We start from the raw sequence: 21,035 nt of genomic DNA on the forward strand, positions 1-21,035 counted from the left end.
TGCTCACCAAAAGTAAATTCATCTGATTTGTTTAAATGGGAAAAATTCCATCCGATCAATTAATGGTACAAGATTTTAGTGTTCCTTCAGAACACTAAATGTTCTGAATGATGTTTAATAATCTTGTGGGATTTTTACTTTTTTATATTTTATTTTAGTGCCCACACCAAGATAAGTTGCAATATTTTTTGCTGTTTACTGCTATTCCTAAGATAATAGGTTGGGGATTATTGATCTAGAGGGAACCAACTTATTATAGGAATTCAACTATGTGATATATATTAAACCAAAGGTAGACTTCATCCCACATTATAAACTAGCAAAAGGTCAGAAAAGATTTATGCCAGAGTTCTGCCTGGAATCCACTTTCAATGCCAGAAGTTAAATGCTAGAACAAATGAACTAAGTATATTTCTAAATGCCCCATAGCTCTAGTGGAATTCATGTCAGTCATTCTTGACAACTGCAGCACTACTGTGTTTCATCAAGGTTAAAACAATGTGATTCTGGGATGTTGAACACTTAGCTCTCCCAGCTAACCACAATAGAATTTTTTTTGCTTCCTCTAACTCCTGAAAGACCTGATTTCAGTCTTGACTCTTTTCAAGATATCTATAACTTTGACAATGTTCATATGTGAAGCCTGAAAAACAAAGTGGCTTAGTATGATATTTATCCCGTTCAGTACAGGTAGTCCTCAATTTACAACAGTTCATTTAGTGGCCGTTCAAGGTCACAACAGCACTGAAAAAGGTGACTTTTGACCATTTTTCACAGTTATGACCATTGCAGCATCCCCATGGTCATGGGATCACAATTCAGATGCTTGGCAACTGATTCATATTTATGATGGTTTCAGTGTCCTGGGTGTGTGTGTGTGTGTCATACGACCACATTTTGCAAACTTCTGACAAGCAAAGTCAATGGAAAAGCCAAGGTTCACTTAACAATCATGTAATTTAACAACTGCAGTGATTCACTTAGTAACTGTGGCAAGAAAGGTTGTAAAATGGGGGAAAATTCACTTAACAAATGTCTCACTTAGCCAAAGAAATTTTGGGCTCAGTTGTGGTCGTCAATCGAGGACTACCTGGTGCATTATTCTAAGTGTCCAAAATTATAATCTAAGGTACCCAATGCCAGTACAACTTTGGTTTCCAAGAGTAGGTCCTTTACATAGCCAGTCTACTCTCCAGATAAGGAGGTGACTAAAGGCTTGACTGGTAAAAGTCTAAAAACTTATAGATGAAATAAAGCAGGGGTGTCCAACCTTTCACCTTCCCTGGGCCACATTAGAAGATGAAAATTTGGTTTGGGCCGCACATAAAATAAAATAACAGTAACTATACCTGATCATCCAAAAAATCCATAGAAAACATAGTTAACATATTAAATTTATTTGGAAATGAAGTTAGTGAGATGTTTTTATTATTTATTACTAATTATTTATTAAAAAATTATTTATTTTTAATCACAATTTTTATCACAGTTTTTTTATCATGGTTTATTTTCCGGCCAAATTTTGCGGGGGGTGGCGGGGAAGAAGCGGCGGCGGGGGCAGAAGCGGTGGTGGCGGGGGCAGAAGCAGTGGCGGGGCAGAAGCGGCAGCGACGGTGGGGGCAGAAGCAGCGGCGGGGGCAGAAGCGGCAGCGACAGTGGGGGCAGAAGCAGCGGCAGGGGCAGAAGCGGCAGCGATGGGGGCAGTAGCAGCGGGGCAGAAGCGGCGGCGGGGGCAAAAGCGGCAGCGACGGTGGGGGCAGAAGCAGCAGCGGGGGCAGAAGCGGCGGGGGCAGCAGCGGCAGCAACGGCGGGGCCAGAAGCGGCGGCGGCAACAGCAGGAGGTGGCGCTCTGACGGTGCCCGCCTTTTCTCTTGCTGCTTGGCCTGGCGCTCGCCTCGCCCCGGCCTCTCCTCCTCCTCCTCGCTGGCTCTGGCACGAAGGTTGGGGTGGGCACTGGGCCGCATTAGGAGGCAACCTGGGCCGCATGCGGCCCGTGGGCCGCTGGTTGGACAAGCCTGAAATAAAGGAACATAAAAACAAGATGTTCATTAGTTATGCCTTGCTAAGCAGTGGTGGGATTCAAAATTTTTTACTCCCGTTTCTATGGGCATGGCTTGGTGGGTGTGGCAGGAAAAGGATACTGTAAAATCTCCAATCAGAGGTGGTATTTGCCGGTTCCCCAAACTATTCTAAATTTCTGCTACCGGTTCTCCAGAACTGGTCAAAACCTGCCGAATGCCACCTCTGCTGCTAAGCTGATGATTTAGTGAAGGAGAGAGATCGAATGGAATCAATATCCAATCCAGGAAGAGGGCTTGGTTGGCTGAAGTGGCAAGGAAGATTTTATTGGGCAGTGGGTTTTTTTCCCCTCTGTCTTCTTATTTCTTATTCAGCATATTTAGGGAGCGTGTTATCTGGTTTAAAATATAGTGGTTGTTTTCAGAAGTTCAGCTCAGATGTAAAATATTTATAGAAATAATGGACCAGAAGAAGTTGTTTCAATTTTTCTTTTCTTTATAAATAGAGGAGAAATATATTAGGAATAGTGGAGAAAAGGGCTTAATAGTACACAGTCACCGTCTTGCAGATTGATGCAAACCCAGCCATTACTGAAAGTATAAATCCAGTCAGAGTAGTGTGACAGATGCTTGGGACAAACAGCTCTAAATGACCATGATACCCTGTAGATATAGCAACAAAAGGCAATAAAATGAGTATAAGCCATTAGTCAGTGTTCATTGGGGGAAATATGCATATAATCATCTTGGAAAAGCTATGATTCTGCAGCACAGTTTTAAAGCTTTTAGTTGCCCAATGTTCTACTTAAATGCTCCCTATGCTCCGTGGTTGGAATTGGAAAAGTATAGATGAGTTAATGATTTAATCACTTCTGCTGCATTGTGTTTTGGTCATGGCATATTCTGTGATGGATATAAGCCAGTGTGAAAGATGAAAGCTCTTACTGAGGCTGGTTCAGAGAGAAGAGACCAAACCTTTTATTTTTCCTTCCTTGCCTCCCCCCCCTCCTTCTTTTTTTTTTTTTTTTGAGTCCATTAGGTTTTCTCAATTAAATCGGCATATAGGATACACACTGTTAGTCATTTAAATTGTATATTTGAAATATGTGGTAAATGCAAATACAGGGAGCCAAGAAAAAAAGTCAAGTTAAAATGATTAAAGTTTGCTGAACAGATATTGCTTAGAGTAAACAGTAATCGGATGAACTGTTTTTTCTGAAGTATATGCATCAATCAATGCAGGAGCCAGCTGTCCCCCTGCTATATTTTGTGTAAATTTAAGTTTCACTTCAAGAATTAACATTAAGCAGATGGATTCCTTATAGAATCAATATATTATTGCTGCAGGTTGTTGTTTTTTGACTCTGTCGGGAGTCATATACCAGGGAAAAATGTCCCAATAAGCTTAAGAGAAAATATTTTGTTAACAGAGTTCATGAAAACTCTGGGAAAAGATTTGAAATACCAATTATAAAATAACTGCAACCATCATAAATGTGAGTCAGTTGTCAAGCATCTCAATGTAAATGACCAAGGGGATGCTGCAATGGTCATAAGTGTGAAAAAATGGTCATTAGTCACTTTGTAACTTCAGTCACTAAGTGAACTATTGTAAGTCAAGGACTACCTGTACATAATATTGCTTCCTCCTCCCATTTTCCTTACAACAACAACAGCCCTGTTAGCTGTGTTGGGTTGAGAGAGAAAGACTGGCCCAAAGTCACCCATCTGGCTTTCATACATAAGGCAGCAATAGAACTCACCACCATCTCCTGGTTTTTAATCTAGTGCCTTAACCACTAGATCAAACAAGTAGCCCCCAGTTTAAGAATGAGTTCCACTTGCAAGGTCTGTTCTTAAGTCAAATTTAGCATGTAAACTGGAAGAGAATTATTGTATAATCCTATACAGGTAGTATTGTGTAATGAACTATTGTGTATTTTACTTGAATCATTGTGTATTTAATTCAGTTTTTACTGCAGTATGCTCCATTCTTAACTCTGAATTGCCTTAAACTAGGGCATTCTTAATCTAGGGATTTGCTGTGTGTATGTGTGTGTGTATGCTAACATTGTGGGACCCTACAAACCTAGCATCAGCTGAGGGGTATCCTTTCCACTGCACTAAGTATTACAGTCTCCCCTTAAAATACCTTGACTCATCTTATTGATTTCATAGTGTTCTTCACCCCCTACTATAATGGGAGGTGGAGTCTTCGCTTTGACTTGGCTTAATTTAGAACAGGGCTGTCGAGTTCCCGGCCCAAGGGCCAGATGTGTCACGTGCTGGCCGTGCCCACCCCCAGTTTAGCGAAGGGGGAAGTCCCGATACGTCACATGACACAGCCATGAAAACGTGAGTTTGACACCCCTGATTTAGAACCTCGGAAGGGTTTCGACACTGGGTGGACTCATCTGAGTCCCTTAGGTGTAACCGTAATTCCACTGTATTTACACACACACACACACACACACACACACACACACACACACACACAGAGACAGGCTCATTTCGTACACAGGATAGGATATATTACACAGATGAGAATTGATTCCTATTAATGGCCAGTTGTACGACTATTACTGGTCTGTTTACAGGTTTGTTTTCAACAGAAGCTCTGTTAAAAATAAATTCATTGTTTCTTGGGTTTGGGTCTTTTAAAGTTGAAGAGATGCTTGGTTCTCAAGAAACACCCATGAGAAGTATCACAGTATTAGTTCATGCCAATCTCAAGTCCATAGAGCATAGCTTAAAAGTCAGAGCTTTCATAGATGAGCAGATGTTTACTGCAAATATGTCAAAATCTGAAGGGCTTCTAAGAATATCTGTGCTTTGGACTTCAGGGCTCTGGCTCTTGTTGACTCTGGGCTACTCTTGCTGAGCCGCTTATCACTATACTTCAGGTAGATAGATTTCAAATGGCAACTTGCTCAATTTTCCAAGGTTTGTAAACCTCAACATATTTGCAAAGCAACAAGCTTTAGTAACTTGCTAAAGTTAGAGATTAACTTCAGAATAAGACTGAACAGGGTTACACTGTAGGTTTTCAGGTTTATGGATTTAAAAGAGTGGGGTAACATCAGGAATTTGAAGTATCAAAAGTTGGTTTCATAATAGGCTTTTGTGAAACTGGTTAAATGACAGATGAACTCAGATATTAATTTATCCACAAGGGACAAAATTACGGGTTTGCTTTTTGATGTTTCTTATGGCTGATACATGAATTTCAGTGTGCGTTTTCTGGTGTGTATGTGAGTATGTGTGTGTGTGTGTGTTCAAAGACAAACTTGACTTTTTTCAATACATGCTTGAAATAATGTATTTAATTTGTAGCTTCTGCAAAACATTCCCAAGACACCTCACAGAATATCATGGAGTAATCATTATTGTCCACCCATTAGCCCCCTAAGCAAAAGTGCAAAAACAAATTATACACCGAATCTTAAAACACATTTTGTTGATTGGAGAGATGTGATTAATTTTGTTCAAAGTTGAACTTGCATTTAGCTTCAACATCCCCCGCCCGCCCCCCCCCCAAGCAGAATTGATGCATAATGTGGGGGTTCTCCTGAATTTACAGTTCCTGCTTCAACAGCAAGTGACAGCTGTGGCCGGGAGAATCTTTGCACAATTATTTCTTGTGCACCAGATGGGGAAACAATTATGTTTGGGGCACTAGACCGGGAAACATTGCTTAAAGCCACTCGTGCCTTGGCCAGCTCTCCACTGGCTATTTCAAGATGCTTTACATGGGGCTGCCACTTGAAGAACATTTGGAAGCTTCAACTAGTCCAGAATGCAGCAGTGTGTGGACAGTACTGGTTGCCCCATGTTATGCCTATGTAACACTGAAACTTGCACTAGCTCCCAATAGGTTTCTGAGTGCAATTTGTGACGGTCGTCACTTTTGAAGCTGCACAGAGCATGGGACCAGGTTCCTTCTGGGACCGCAATTCCTGATAGTTTCTGACCAACAGATTGGGCAGAGTGATCAAATTTCAGATTCAGTTGGTGAAGCAGTCTTTTGATGAGCTTTCATAGCATGCCTTCTTTGTCATGGTGCCTGTCTTATGAAACCACCTCCCTCTGAAATATGGGTAGTCCTGACTCTGTTGCTGGCCATCCACAGGGCTGTTAAAGACCAGTCTGTTCCTGCATACACTGGGATCAGGGTATTGATGGAGTTCTGATTCACTGAAAATAAGACCGGGTCTTATATTATTTTTTACTCCAAAAGACGCATTATGACTTATTTTCTGGTTAGGTCTTATTTTGGGGGAAATATGGTACTAAATCTGGCTGGCTGGCTGGCGATCTTAATTGGGGCTTATTTTGGGGGTAGGGCTTAGATTACAAGCATCCTGAAAAATCATTCTAGGGCTTATTTTCTATTTGGGTATTTTCAGGGAAACACGGTAGGCGTAGGTCTCTTTCTTTACTTGTGAGGATTATGCTAGGGTCTGCAACTACTATTGATTGTTATGCTGTTTTAAAATAGTTATGGATTGTGATTGTTTTGTTTGCCACTGAGTGTTTTGGTAAATGGGATGACCATGTAAATAGGTGAAATCAATAAAAAAAAACCCACAAGAGATACCTTAATTAAATTTATAAATGATTTGTTTTATATGCAGTGAAGCTGCCTTTGTCATAACCTCTAACTGGGCAAAATGATGCATCATAAGGCAACAATTTTTGAAGCAAGGTACCTCCAATGGGCCAGCTTGTAGCATGTGTCCAAAATCCAGAAATCATCATTCCAGAGGAAATAAAATTTTGAAAAGTTGTGGCTGCTTCAGTGCTACTGGCAGCGGCGGCGGCTACTACTGCTGCAGTCATGTGATCTTCATTTTCAACAGTCCATGACAGTTTCCCAGACAGTCTCACAATGTCTTTACTCCCTCCTCCATCCAGCAGCAGCCGCTTACCTGCATGCTGGGAAGGAAGGAAGATTTCCAGTGCTTCCTGCCAGATCCCTACAAGGAAACTCAATGGGGAAGCTGGCAGGAAGTTGGAAGTCGTTCCTGCTCCCATTGCTTTTTTGCCCACCCTTGGTTTCTCAGTTTCTCTGTTTAGGTGAGGAAACATCTCTGAAATGATGATTCAATGTAGCATGGGATGTCTGTTGCCATAAGTAGTGAACAATAGAACACAGAAATTCATGGGATCAATAAAACAGCTATAATTACCACATATGTTCTGTTATTTTTATTGCCAAAGTACCAACCATACGGTATATTTCAGATTAACATTAGTGTTCATTGTTAGTGTTTATTGTCTTATAGACCATTTTTATATGATATTAGGCTGTGTAGAATTGGCAGGTTGCAGCAAAATTGGGCCTGGGTAATAGTTGGGTGGCATACCATCAGGGAATGCCAGGACTGTAGGGTAGATTAAAACATTCCAGAAGATGACAGTAGCAAACTATTTCTTTATTTCTCCCACAAGAGTTACATGGCTGTATTCCTTGGTCTGAATCCAGAAATTAAGCTAGGGAAAACAACCAATGGAAAACAACTGAAGTGAGATGGGTTTTTTATGGAATTATTGATATATTTTTGCATTACCAATCATTTATAAAATGGGATTTGGGGTAAAGCAGATTTTTGCTAAAATTACGTTTACTTCAGCCCACAACATAAGGCAAAGTAAGTTGTTTGCAGTTTCTTGCTGTTTCAAACATATTCTGAATCGCATAAGAAATTACATAAGCATAAATTATTAACAGTTTAACTAGCAATAGGAATCAAAGAAAGATAGCCCCCGAATGACCAGATAAGCAAATGAACTATCCACCATATGACTAATAGAAGCTGATTGTAAAATAGCTGTCACTTTGGGTTAGCAGCCGTAGAAGAAGGAAGATTGATGATAGAGGTTAACCCACAATGGTAGGTAAGGGACAGCAGGCAGATAGAACATATGATAAATAAATGGGTGGACTGTATGCCAACTGTTTAGTAATTTGAACATTAGATTTCTTTCAAGCATGATGTCCATGATTAATATAAAATTGGTATGTGTTTGGGTCCCAATTTCCATCCGGAGGAGTCTAGGTGGCCTTAAGCTATCTGTACATAGATTGAAGACGTTTCTGAACATGTTCTGCTTGAAGAAATATTAGAAGGCCGGAGAAGAGGCAATGGATGGAAACCAATCAAGGGCAAAACCAACCTAGAACTAAGGAGAAATTTCCGGACGGTTGGAACAATTAATCGGTGGAACGACTTGGCCTTCAGAAGTTGTGGGTGCTCCAACACTGGAGGTTTTTTTAAGAAAGAGATTGGACAACCACTTGTCTGAAATGGTATATAGAGTGTCCTGCTTCAGCTGAGGGTTGGATTAAAAAACCACCAGGATCACTTCCAACTCTTGTTATTCTGCTCCTTGGACAAGTCAGAACTACAGAGTCAGAGGCGCTTGAAAAATGCATGGATGATGCATGCTGAGCCCTATTGCTTAGCTTGTCAGGCTGTACTTGGAGTGCTTACATGAGGCAGACGATGTACAAACAGCATTTTGCAAGACCTGGCGAACCTAATTACCATCTGCCTTCCTCCCTGTGCCTTTTGCAATAGAAATGAAAATGTTCAGGCTGTAGCCTGTTTGAAAAGGGGGAAAAAAAATATAAATAGTACCGGGAAACTAAATCAAACATGCCCTTGTAAACTATGATAGGTGGAAAGGCCCTTTCTTTGGTGTCACTGACCTTTGACATGCCATTCAGGGATTATTTTACAAGAAAACATAGCCTTGGGAAACTGCCCTCCATCCCTAAAATTCTCACAAATATTTCAGCAATGACAGTCAGCTTTCCTGCTTTTACTCTTTCCATTGCAAAATCCTAACCAGCCCCTTTTAATATGTTTCCCAGCTAAAATAGAGGATTTGGGTCTGCCCTGTTTCTATTCCTTTCCTAGGCTTCAGAAGGGAAACTGCTCTAATAATCTGGCCAGATATTAGTAGGAACTTTTCTCTGTCTTTATTTCAGCCAAAAGGAAGCTTTATCTCAAAGTAGGAATTCCCTTGTGGATTTCCCACAGAGCCTCTCTTTCTGATTGAAGAGGTGAGAAATAGTTCTTATAACTGTTTTGGCGGTCCTTTCCTATTAAGGGGATGAGATGCCAACTTCCCAAAACATTCTTTTTGAAGAAACTCTTCTCAACTATTTTTTCATTCTGACAACACATCGTGTGTTTGTGAGGAATGGATGCTACCTATGTCTCAGAAGACTTTTTAAACCTCTGTGTTTATGGCCTTCAGAAAATGGAGTTTGCTGCAGCAAAAGTTAGCATAGGACCCTGTCACAGATCAGACAATTCTAGAATAAGTTTTCTTTAATGTTATTGTTAGCCGTTCAAGAAATCCAGTGTCATATAGAACAGTGCTATTTGTATTATAAAGTTATGTTACAACAGAATCTTGCAAGTGTGAATGAACTCCTTTCCTTTATCTTGTGGGAACTAGGGGGGATTTTTCTGAGGTGTTCACTCAGGTTACGTTCCTCTCCTGGACTCAGGTTTCTTTTATCTGACTTTATCTTTGTAACAGATCTTTTTCCTGTTCTCCAAGGCCATACCTTCTGTCTTCTATGGCTATAGACTTAGACTAATCCATATTATTAGGATCACGCCCAGTGGTGGGATTCAAAAAGTTTTACCACCGGTTTGGTGGGTGTGGCTTGGTGGGCGAGCTTTGCGTGCGTGCACACACTTTGCGCACTTTGTGCAGGCACAGAGGCGTTCCAACTCACCTCCTGCAAGCCTGCACTCTCCCAGTTGCTTCAGCAGCTCCCTTGCAAAGCAGCTGTGCTTCAGAAGCAGAGGATAAAGGTGAGTGTTCTGACCCAAACCTGGTTCCAAGAAAGCAAACACAAGACAAAGGCAGCAGTATAATCTGTTTAGGTTTCAGCTAAGAATTCTGTTTCTTCATAGATAAAAGGCTGCTTCCAACTAATTAGCTCCAACAAGAAAGAGCCTTGCCAAGTTTTTGCAAGTCTAGACAAAAAACAACAGATAAGAAATAGTTTACAAGACTCTTCAAATACCAACTATAATGTCCACGGGGCTGAGTTTCAAAACGTCTTTGCCTTCTGCAAAGAAGGTTAATTTCACAGCTGGCTTTTATCTTCTTGAAGGAGGGGCCATTACCTTGCAGCCTTACTCCCGAGTCGCCCATGCTGTTGTAACTGTTCTTTCCTCTGAGCAATCCTTCATGCATGCACAATTGGCACAGGCTCCTCAGGAACCTCCTCATCGCTGCTGCCAGCCCCCACAATCTCTGAAGGCAGCAATCCACTCCCAAATGGTCCTGGCCCCTCATCTGAGTCCTTGCTCTCCTCAGCCGTCCGCCCCTCCTGCCAGCTAACCACAACAGTGAGTATGAGAGCCCGGGCAGGCAGGTGGGCCCAACAGCAGAGTGGCAGAGAGAACCAATTTGGTCTCCACTGCTCATCGCTGCTACCAGCTTGGCAGAACCAGGCCAAACCGGTAGAATACCACCACTGATCATAACTATTCATCAATTACACTAACTGGCTTCTCAATGCGTAGAGTTGGAAGGGATCCACTGTCTCATCAAATACAAATCTTTATTCAGGGTAGGGATTCAAGTTAAAGGAAACGCTATAGGTGACTGTCCAGCCTTTTTTAAGTCCTCCATCTTCTCAATGAACAGTTTGATCTATAGTTGATCTGTCCTTATTGTTGGGAATTGTTTTTTTAAAAATTCAAATATTATGCTACTCGGCCCTATTTGATTATACAGGTAGTCCTTGACTCAACAGTTCATTTAGTAACTGTTTGAAGTTATAATGGCACTGAAAAAAATGACTTATCACCATTTTTCACACTTATGACCGTTGCAGCATCCTCACGGTCACATCATCAAAATTGAGATCCTTGGCAACTGGTTCATGTTTATGATGGTTGCAGTGTCCCAGGATCAAGTGATCAGTTTTTGTGACCTTCTGATAAGCAAAGTCTATGGGGAAGCAAGATTCACTTAACAGCCATGTTACTAACTTAACAACTGCAGTGATCCACTTAACGACTGTGGCAAGAAAGGTCGTAAAATGGGGCAAAACTCATTTAATAAACGTCTCATTTAAAAACAAACATTTTGGGCTCAATTGTGGTCGTAAGTCGAGGTCTACCTGTAGAAGTGACACTGTCACTAGTGCATAGTGAGAACGTCTTCTTACTAAAGTTGTTGTCCAATTTGAATTTTTACCCTAGAAGCATTCCACAAGGACCGTTATGTATGTTACCCGGATTTTTTTCCCTTTCTGGATTCATTTTTGATAAGATTTGGTAGCCTTCCAGCATTTAGCAACATGGAAGGAAATAGACACAAATACTAAATGCTGCCAGTTAACTCGTCACTCCATTTGCAGAGTTTAATTATGGTCATATAATGCCCTTATCATATTTAAGAAATATGTTGATGTGCAGAAAAATACATACAAATGGCAAAACTCTTTTCCTTAAAGACTCTTCAGAAAGATGATAAGAATATATATGTGTGTGTGTGTGTATACATATATATGCACACCCGCGTGCGTACACACGCACACACGCACATATATATAGAACAGGGATACAAATATATAATAAACGCATCATAACTTTTGCACTTGAAATTAAGATTCTGGTAGGTAAGTCACTCAATTCTGGGTTTAAAACACTTTTTTCCTTTGGTTCATGTAGTTGATAGAAAAGAAGGAAGGTCAGGAATCAGTGTAATCGTTGCAGCCTATATATAAAATGGTGAAAAACTTAGAAGCATCATCAGAATGTAATTTAGCACCTAAAACAGCTTTCAGAGAAGGCCTTTTAAAACCCAACACAGAACAAATCAATAGCTGGAAGATAAACCTGGATTATGCTGAAAATCATTCAAAATGTTGGAACCTGCCCTTTTGCAGGCTTAAAAAAAAAAAGCTTCAGAGGAAGATGCATTAGTAGATATTATCAGAAGAGAATAGCATTTCATCTGGAAGTATCTTGAACATTTATGGTTGGAACAATTTTTATATTGTACAAGAGTCATCTATATCTGGTAGTTTTTTAGTACATAGACTGTATTTTTCAGATGGATAAAGAGGCAGCTGAGGGGGAGAAAGAGGTTATCATTAATGAACAACTTCGGGTCCCTCTCCCCATAAATACTTCAGTAGAAAAAGTGTTGCTAATAACTCATGAGCAGTTGAGGTTTGATATAAGAGAAACTTGTCCTTTAAGCTCCTAGTTTCTCTGGAAGATCTGTTTGCCAAGGGGATAAATGAAGGCCAAGAACTACTCTCAGTGTCGGGGGGAGCTACATATACCAGATGGCAGTGACAAATAAAAAGATCTAATAGTATATGAGGACATAGTCTGGTTCATTGGGTTTTTAAAAAGAAAAAAGAAAAAAACATCCAATCAGAAACAGCAATGCAATATTCTTCCTTATGTAAAAAAAGATGACATGTTTATGACCTTCCCTCTGTGGACAAACTGCCAATGCACATGACTCAGTGGTGTTTGTTTAGGTAAGAGCTTGATACCTTTGGCTGTGCCTCAGCATTTGAAAACGAACTTTGACAAGCCTAGGAGTTTATTTATTTATTTGAACAGTTTGAATGGACGGACACCCAGCTTACAAAATGCAACTCTGGGTGAGTCAAATACGATTCAAAACCAAAGAAATTAAACAATAAACATAAAGGAATGAGAACATCACAATTAAAATAGCAGAAACATGAAACCTAAAACATGACATATTCCGATCCTGTGCCTGTTCCCCAGATGGTTTCCTCCAAAATCCTAACTTAATTCTTCAGGAGAAAACAAACTGGCTAAAGTTTTAGGGAAGGGCAGATGGCTTTTTAGGGTTCACAGGTAGAGTATCTGCATAAGAACAGTCCATGTCAAGGCCATTGTTGTCTCTCCATTCCAACCTGCGACTCTGGTATCAGTCAAATCATATGCAGACCCTTAGAAACAACATCAGGTTCCCTTTGGAAGCTAGCTGGATCTATCCGGAAACAGGGTAGATTAGATGAATATTCTTCTCCTTCATTGTGGAAAACAGCTGCAGAGAACTCCAAAGCCAACACTGAGGGATCTGACCACCACTCAGAATTTATGGTTACATTCCCCATGTTATAGTCTTGTCTTATGATGATGACAAGGAGGTAAAAGAATCGGGCATTTAGGGATAGTGGACCCAAAAGAGGGGATTCCAGCAATGTTTAAGCCAGTGATCCTGTTGATCCAGCAAGCCTCAGGATTCCCTGCCTGCACCCACTGACAGCATCTCCGACTCTGAATTTCAGCCGTCTAATCCTAAACAGAGGCATTTAAAGATACAGCAGCAGAAGACCGAAGTTCACAGATAAGAGGGACTTGCCAAAAAGCAGGCCAGTGGAGAGTAAACAATAAGAAATATGCCTCAGCTGTGCATTTGGGTGCAGGCTCAGCTTGTGTTATGTAGTGGCTTACTCCCTGAGAGAAAACACAGAGAGCTTTTTAAACCTAGCTATGACATGTTTACAGTGCTTTGCCATGCTTTGAACTCAGGGTCTTAACTCACTTTGAGAGGTCCTTGATGTCTCTCAGCTTGGTTGTTTTCCTACAGACATTTCATTACCCAAACTAGTTAACATCATCAGTACCCTGATGATGTTCCCTAGTTTGGATAATGAAACATCTGCAAGAAAACTACCAAGTTCAGAGAGCACCAAGCACCTCTCATTTCAATCCTGAGCTACAAATATGCTCATTTATTGCTGCCTGTATCGTGTAATCTCTTGTCTTGTTCCTTGGATTCATTGCTTGTGAAAAATGAGTTGATTTTTCACTAGTCTTCCGGGACAAGTATGGCAGACCTGGAAATTTAATAGCAGCGTTGAGCAAGAAATTGCTGAACTCCCATCAAAAGGTTTCAGCCAATCTATAGAGAATAAAGAAGATGATCTTGATGGGGATATGTAGTTTTTGTGTCTAGGCAAAAAGAGCTGAAGCATTTTTAAGAGTCTGAAACAGCCAGATAACATTTGGAAGCAGGTCAGGCAGATATGTCCCTAATTCACAGAACTATATGAAGGAAAAGGAAGAACAACACAATTAGACTTGCAAGATGATGTTACAATATCCATTCAGTAGCCAATTCTAGCCTTCCTGTGGAGTGGATTTCCTGATCTGATCCATCTAACAAGTTCAGAAGGTCTCAGCAGGCGCAATGTGTTTTTAATGTGTTAAAATGTGCTTTTAAACGTTACAATTATTAATTGATAAGATACTGTAATCTGTTTCCCATGTACATTGTAGATGTATCACAACTGGGTCTTCCACTCCCTTTCCCCCCATCTCATCCCAATTTAAATCCTACATTAGTCTATCCACTCCATGCATCTGAGGAAGTGAGCTGCAACTCAAAACTGTTTACGCCTTTTAAAATAATTCCTTAGCTGGAAAATTGCTATAGGTTCCTTTGACTTTCTGCCATCATAGATTAACACAGATCTCTTCCTACAAGCACATATGGTAGAAAAATCAATATAGTAGAACAACATACTCAACTGGCAATATCTAACTGATTTGGGTTGATTCCCCCAAATGGAATAGGTTCCCCTAGGACAGTGGTGGCTAACCTTTTTGGGCTCCTGTGCCAAAAACTGCGCGCGCTTGCACGCTCATGCTCGTGTGCCAGCACTCAGAAGGCAATGCGCGTGCCCCATGCCCCCAACGTATGTGCGCGCAATCCCCACCCAGCCACCCCGCTTCCCCCTTACCTGCACTATGCCTCACAGCTGATTTTTGGCCAGTTTGAGGCCTTTTTCAGCCTCCCAGAGGCTTGAGGAAGGCTTCTGCAGGCTTTGCAGGCCAAAAACTAGGCCCGTTTCATCACTTCTGGTATTTTTTGGAAAAACAGGAAGTGACTCAATGGGCCTAGTTTTCCATCTGCAAAGCCTGCAGAAGCCTTCCTCAAGCCTCTGGAAGCCCCCAAAAGGCCTCAAACCAGCCGAAAATCAGCTGTGAGGCGTAGTGCAGGTAAGGGGGCAGCGGGGTGGCTGGGTGGGGATTGCGCGCACATATGTAGGGGGCATGGGGCACGCGCATTGCCTTCTGAGTGCTGGCACATGAGCATGAGCGTGCATGCATGTGCAGTGAGGTAAGCTTGCCTGCAGCTCGTGTTCCGGCACAAATGGCTCTGCGTGCCACCTGTGGCACGCATGCCATAGGTTCGCCATCACGGCCCTAGGATCTCCAGAGGATATTTGGACCTGTATAAATACTTGAATGGAAGTCACGAAGACATTCTAGAGGTGTAAAATAGATGTGTATGTAATGGGAAGAAAAGAAAGAGACGGAAGAGCTGCTAACAAGACAACAATGATCAGATACAAGAGGTCCAGGGCCTAACTGAAACTCAAGAAAATACCTCAGATCAAATCCTCCTTAGTTCTCGTGAAAATAAAAGGAGTGGGTGAGAAGCACGTTCAGACTTGTAAGATTCTGATACTGTAATATTACAATAAATGTAGTACAGCTAGTCCTCACAATTAACTAGGCCATTTTGAGCCCAAAATTTATGTTATTGAGATAATTGTTAAGAGATTCACCCCATTTTACGATATTTCTTGCCACAGTTCTTAAGTGAATCACTGTAGTACCGTGTTTCTCATATAATAAGGCCGTGTCTTATTTTCTTTCTGAGCCCCGAAAAAATGGCTAGGCTGTCTTTTTGGGGGTGACTTAATCCCCCCCCTTTGCATCTTTGGGCGGGCGGGCAGTGATGGCTTGGATGTTGACCTCGGCATTGGTGGGGCACTTCATATCGGAATCAACGCAGGCAGCACCATATCCGGGTATGCAACAAAAGTACTTCCTAACGGCAAGCCCCCCCCATTCCCCCCCCCCATTTCGCATGTTTTAATATAGGCCTTAATTTGGGGGAGGGGCTTAATTTCATTTCATGCCTATAAAACATGCTGGGACTTCCTATTGGGGGAGGCCGTATTGTTGGAGAAACGGTAGTAATACAGTTTTCAGTGAATCTGGCTTCCCCATTGACTTTGCTTGTCAGAAGATCACAAAAGATGATCACATGACCCAAAACATTGACGGTTGCAGTTGCCAAGTGCTGGAATTTTAATCACATGACCATGGGGATGCTGCAGTCATCATAAGTGTAAAAAATGGTCATAAGTCACTTTGTCAGTGGTGTTCTATCTTTAAACAGTCACTAAATGAACTACTGTAAATCAAGGACTATGTACTTGTATTGGCTTGCATGTGTTTGGTTTCCTAATATGGTCCCACATACATACTGTTGGGTTTGTAAAGTGGAGGAATCTTGAAAAATTGCTTGTAGTTGATCATTTTTATTTTATGCTTGGCTCCCAAATTTTAGTTTTTCTTAAATCTCTTTTGTATTACACAATTGTATTAATTGTTGTAGAGAATGAGGGAGATGATCTTGATAGAGATTAGGTGAGATCTCTTCCCAGTGGGATGAGAAAAACATGGCTGAAGTCCAAAAGAAGCAGAAAGCATTTGCAAGTGACATAGAATCCTTCCTTATTCACATAGGGACCAATGAGAGGTGGTATTCAGCAGGTTCTGACCAGTTCTGGAGAACCAGTAGCGGAAATTTTGAGTAGTTCAGAGAACTGGCAAATACCACCTCTGATTGGCCCCGCCCCCATCTATTCTCTGCCTCCCAAGTCCCAGCTGATTGGCCGGGTCTTCTTTTGTTGCTCTGCACAGGAGAATGGAGCTGGAAAGCAGGTTAGTGGGGTGAGAAGGGAATGGGATTTTGCAGTAACCTTCCCCTGCCACACCCACCAAGCCACACCATGCCCACAGAACCAGTAGTGAAAATTTTTTGAATCCCACCACTGGACAGAATAAGAAAGACAGGAGCATAGCACAATTAAACTTGCAAGATTCTCTTTTTATAAATACTCTCAATAAAAGTTGTTTGGGCATTTGTGTGACTTAGTTCTTGGTCTGGTGTATCTAATGAAGCTGAGAATCATGTACTATAGTATGCTTCTGAAAGAAATCAATTCTTTTTTTTTTAACTGTCCTATTAGACATGCAGGTGGTTCTCCATTCACAATCACAATTGAGCCCAGAATTTATGTTGCTAAATGAGACAGTTGAGTGAACTTTGGTCCATTTTACGACCTTTCATGCCACATTAAGTGAATCACGTTTGTTAAGTGAATCACAGGTAGCGACCCGGTTGTTAAGTGAATCTGGCTTCCCCATTGACTTTGCTTGTCAAAAGGTCACAAAAGTGGATCACATGACCCCGGGACACTGCAGTCGTCATAAGTAGGAGTCAAGTGTCTGAATTTTGATCATGTGACCATGGGACTGATGGAACAGTTGTAACTGTGAAAAATAGTCGTAAGTCACTTTTTTCAGAGCCATGTAACTTTGGACAGTCAATAAATGAACTGTAGTAAGTCAAGGACTACTTATAGTAAAATATGAAAATCTATATAACATTTTCAGATGGGGATTCTTTAATTTATTTAGTCTTATTAAAAGTGAACAAATTAATGCAACAACAATACGTTTTAATGAAAAATGATAGCCAATAATAATTGTACCATTTAGAAACTAAATTTAAAGGAAAACATATGTTTTTGTATGTTTGTGTGAATTAATGTTTCTTATTTATGGGGAGATATGAGTTCAGTTTTATTTTTTAAAAACATTCTACTGCAGCAAGTGAAATGATCTCAAGTGGTGAGTGGATGGACGTAAGTGCTGGCTTAGGTCAAGTAGATGAGGACACAGAAGAAGGCAGTGTGTGGCTGAAAGTTAGTGTTGTGACTTCCTATTATGGTGTATTATCTTTTGCTTGAGATCAGTTATGAAGGGAACAGATCAACTGTGGCTTCCTAGTTCCTATATTTATTAGGCTTATGTCAGTTAACACATCAAGTCCATGTCCAGGGGACCATTTAAATATACTATTTGACCCTTGCTTAAAGCAAACAAAAGCACAATGTTACGTGTAGGTTTTTTGTGTATATCCTGAAGCTCCTTCCTATATGCATTCTGTCTCTAATGAGAGGCATGATAGCTCTGTAAAGAACTTCTTCCAAAAAAAAATATGGATGTTAAAGCAGGAGTTGTGAAATAGAGGAATTTGCAGGCTCTACAGAGCAGATGGCAGGTAGACAGTAAATATAATTGGATAACACATAGAAAAAAAGCTGCATGTCAACAAAATAAGAATCATGCTGTATTCTTCAAGAGGTCCACTGCTGGGAGATAATGTAAAAATGATGGAAATTGACTTGAAATGTCAACTCAGTGAAATTGAATGGGACACATTTTCAAATGCTTCCCCGTTCAAAGCTGTTCTCCAAATTCTTGAATGCTTAGCTTTGAGAAGCGATTGGCTTCCCAAACGTTGTGATACAGCAGCATTGTCAGCTGGTCTCATTCAACAATTATGCAACTAGAGAAGATTTCAAAAGTACTTGATGAATATACTTGTCGTGTATACTGTATTTATGTGGGGTTAATTCACTGTAATACTTTCGTTTTGAATTAGTGGCATTTAAAGTAGGATTTCTAATCGGTACTGGTAGATTTATCTTCAAAAACGCATTTGGGGGGGGCAGAGGGTAGATTATGGGTGTCCAAACTTTTGGCTTGTCTGAGTGGCATTGTGGGAAGAGGAATTGTCTTGGGTTGCATATAAAATATATAATATAGTTAATGTATATAGATCACATAATGTTAAAAGTTTATGACCTTGTGGGGCCACATTACTAGCTGTCCAGGGCCACACGCAACCCATGGACACACCTGAGGTAGATAGAGTTATAAAAGTATACTAGTATACTTAATTGGTACCCTCATATTTACCTAGTCTGTTCAAATGGCTTATGTGAATGGTTTATGAGCACAGAACAAATTACAGTAGTTTAAATGTACTTCCCTCTAGATACCGTTCTATATGTATATAAGTTGGATACATTTCTATATGTATATGTTATGAGCTAAACAGTTTCTGCTCAAGATTATGTCACATGTTAATTCTGTATCCTTTGTTTTTGTGTAGGATTCTACTAGCGTGACAACGGTTTTTCTCAGAACAGACCCACAAGGATTTTTCTTATACTGGACAGATCAAAATAAGGTAAAAATATTCTGAACTGCTTGAATTAGCATTTCATGTTTCTTTTTAATGAGATCCCTTTGTTGATATGATTTCGAGACTTGAATCGTTGTTGGTTAGTATGAGACCTCACTTGAGCGCGTTCATCATTTGCACTGGGTTGGCATATATTTTCAGAGGATCACTGAATTCTGACTGTCAGCAGTGCGGATTGCAGATTCTTTTGATTGCTGATACTTAAAGCTGTGGATACTCGGCCAGCCTGTTTAAATACATTGAATTGCAACCCCTTATCACTGCCAGCAAGCATTGCCATTGATTCCAACATCTCTAGAAACAGGCTGAGTTGGAGAAATTTAGCCACAAGTGAAAGACATATCCACCAAGGGGGGCATTTTGCAATTTATGAACTGTAGAAACAAGTTTGAAATACGATATACGATATCCTGAGGAAGGATGCACTCACTCACTCAGTATATCTTCACATATAATCTTGTGCTTCCTAGGGTTTTGTGCTTCCTGTTGATTTAGAAGAAACCAAGTATCTTGAAAGAATGGCATCACATAAAATTCTTGAAATAATTATTTGTGGGATCATAGATATGTAAAATGCCCTGTTATGTAAAGATCAGATGAGTATTTTTCTCTTTAGTTAATAGATTTAGAAATATTTACCAGGGTGTATCTTTTAAGGCTCTGTTTGGCAAAACAAAAACAGATTAGTTGTTTGAAAGACTTGTTTAGAAATAGGACACTTATTTACAATCAGTGTTGGCAGCTACTGAAGGATTAGTTACAAAAAGTTTCATGGGAAGAATCTACTAAATTCCAGCATTTGCCTTCCAGTTACTAGAAAATGATTAGAAAAAAAGAAACAGGAAAGTTTATGTAAATCTTCTGTGATGATAAGATTTATCTATATATTTATCTAAATTCTATGATGAGTAGTATACTAAGAGGGAATAAGCAAATTTCCAGTTAGCAAAGTGCTCTTGTTTTTTATACTCTCAAAGAACACAAGCCAACTTTATATTTTTGAGTTTACCAAAGCATTTTGGTAGGGTAGCTATCATTTCTGAATTTATGCTTTAGATATTGAGGTGAAGTTCTACATAAGTTTATGACAGTGGTGGGATTCAAATTTTTTTGCTACCGGTTCTGTGGGCGTGGCTTGATGGGTATGGTGTGACTTGGTGGGTGTGGTTTGGTGGGTGTGGCAGGGAAAGGATACTGCGAAATCTCATTCCTTCCCCACCCCACTAACCTGCTTTCCAGTTCTGTTCTCCTGTGCAGGGCAACAAAAGAAGACCCAGCCGATCAGTTGGGACTCGGGAGGCAGAGAATAGATGGGGGTGGGGCCAGTCAGAGGTGGTATTTGCTGGTTCTCCAAACTACTCAAAATTTCCACTACTGGTTCTCCAGAACTGGTCATAACCTGCTGAATACCACCTCTGGTTTATGATCTTTGTGAATCCAAGAGCAGCCATTTGCTTCATTTGTTATACTCTTAATGGCCTTTTTGATCATTTGAAGGACTACAGCATAAACATAGCAAGCTAATGTCTTACTCAAAGTTCCTGTTTTATTTAAATATAAACACAGAAAAGTCCAGGGGATGGTTTACATTGGAGCAGAGACACTAATAAAAAAAGTTTAAAATTCATGTAAATTGTGTACCTGACTTAAATTGCTTAAGATATTAAAACGTACCTATTTTGTTTAGATTTAATATGTAGAGTAGAAGTATTTTCTGGAGTGACCACAATCCTAGCAGTGAATAAAACTGCCACAAATGTCAGTGGTAAAATACAGATCCCTTGAAGCTTTATTTAGGTAAAAATAGAACATCAGAAGATCAAATATTCATTTCACATATTGTAG

At 40.4% G+C, this 21,035-nt stretch overlaps 1 protein-coding gene across 4 annotated transcripts in view; it reads left to right on the plus strand.

The window, feature by feature from the left end:
• The window catches only part of PLCB1 (phospholipase C beta 1), a 468,720-nt gene that overhangs the window by 19,256 nt on the left and 428,429 nt on the right, over positions 1-21,035 (plus strand). For 3 of the 4 annotated variants that reach the window (XM_026710475.2, XM_026710474.2, XM_087918907.1), the window contains exon 2: positions 19,098-19,175. In XM_026710475.2, the coding sequence (XP_026566260.1) occupies positions 19,098-19,175 (78 nt within the window). Of the gene's footprint in view, positions 1-7,851; positions 7,913-19,097; positions 19,176-21,035 lie in introns of those variants that run through there. The other variant, XM_087918902.1, reaches the window with a different exon arrangement.

This window comes from Pseudonaja textilis, chromosome 1 (assembly GCF_049901715.1).
Source record: "Pseudonaja textilis isolate UNSWEBS1 chromosome 1, rPseTex1.2, whole genome shotgun sequence".
Taxonomy (NCBI): domain Eukaryota; kingdom Metazoa; phylum Chordata; class Lepidosauria; order Squamata; family Elapidae; genus Pseudonaja; species Pseudonaja textilis.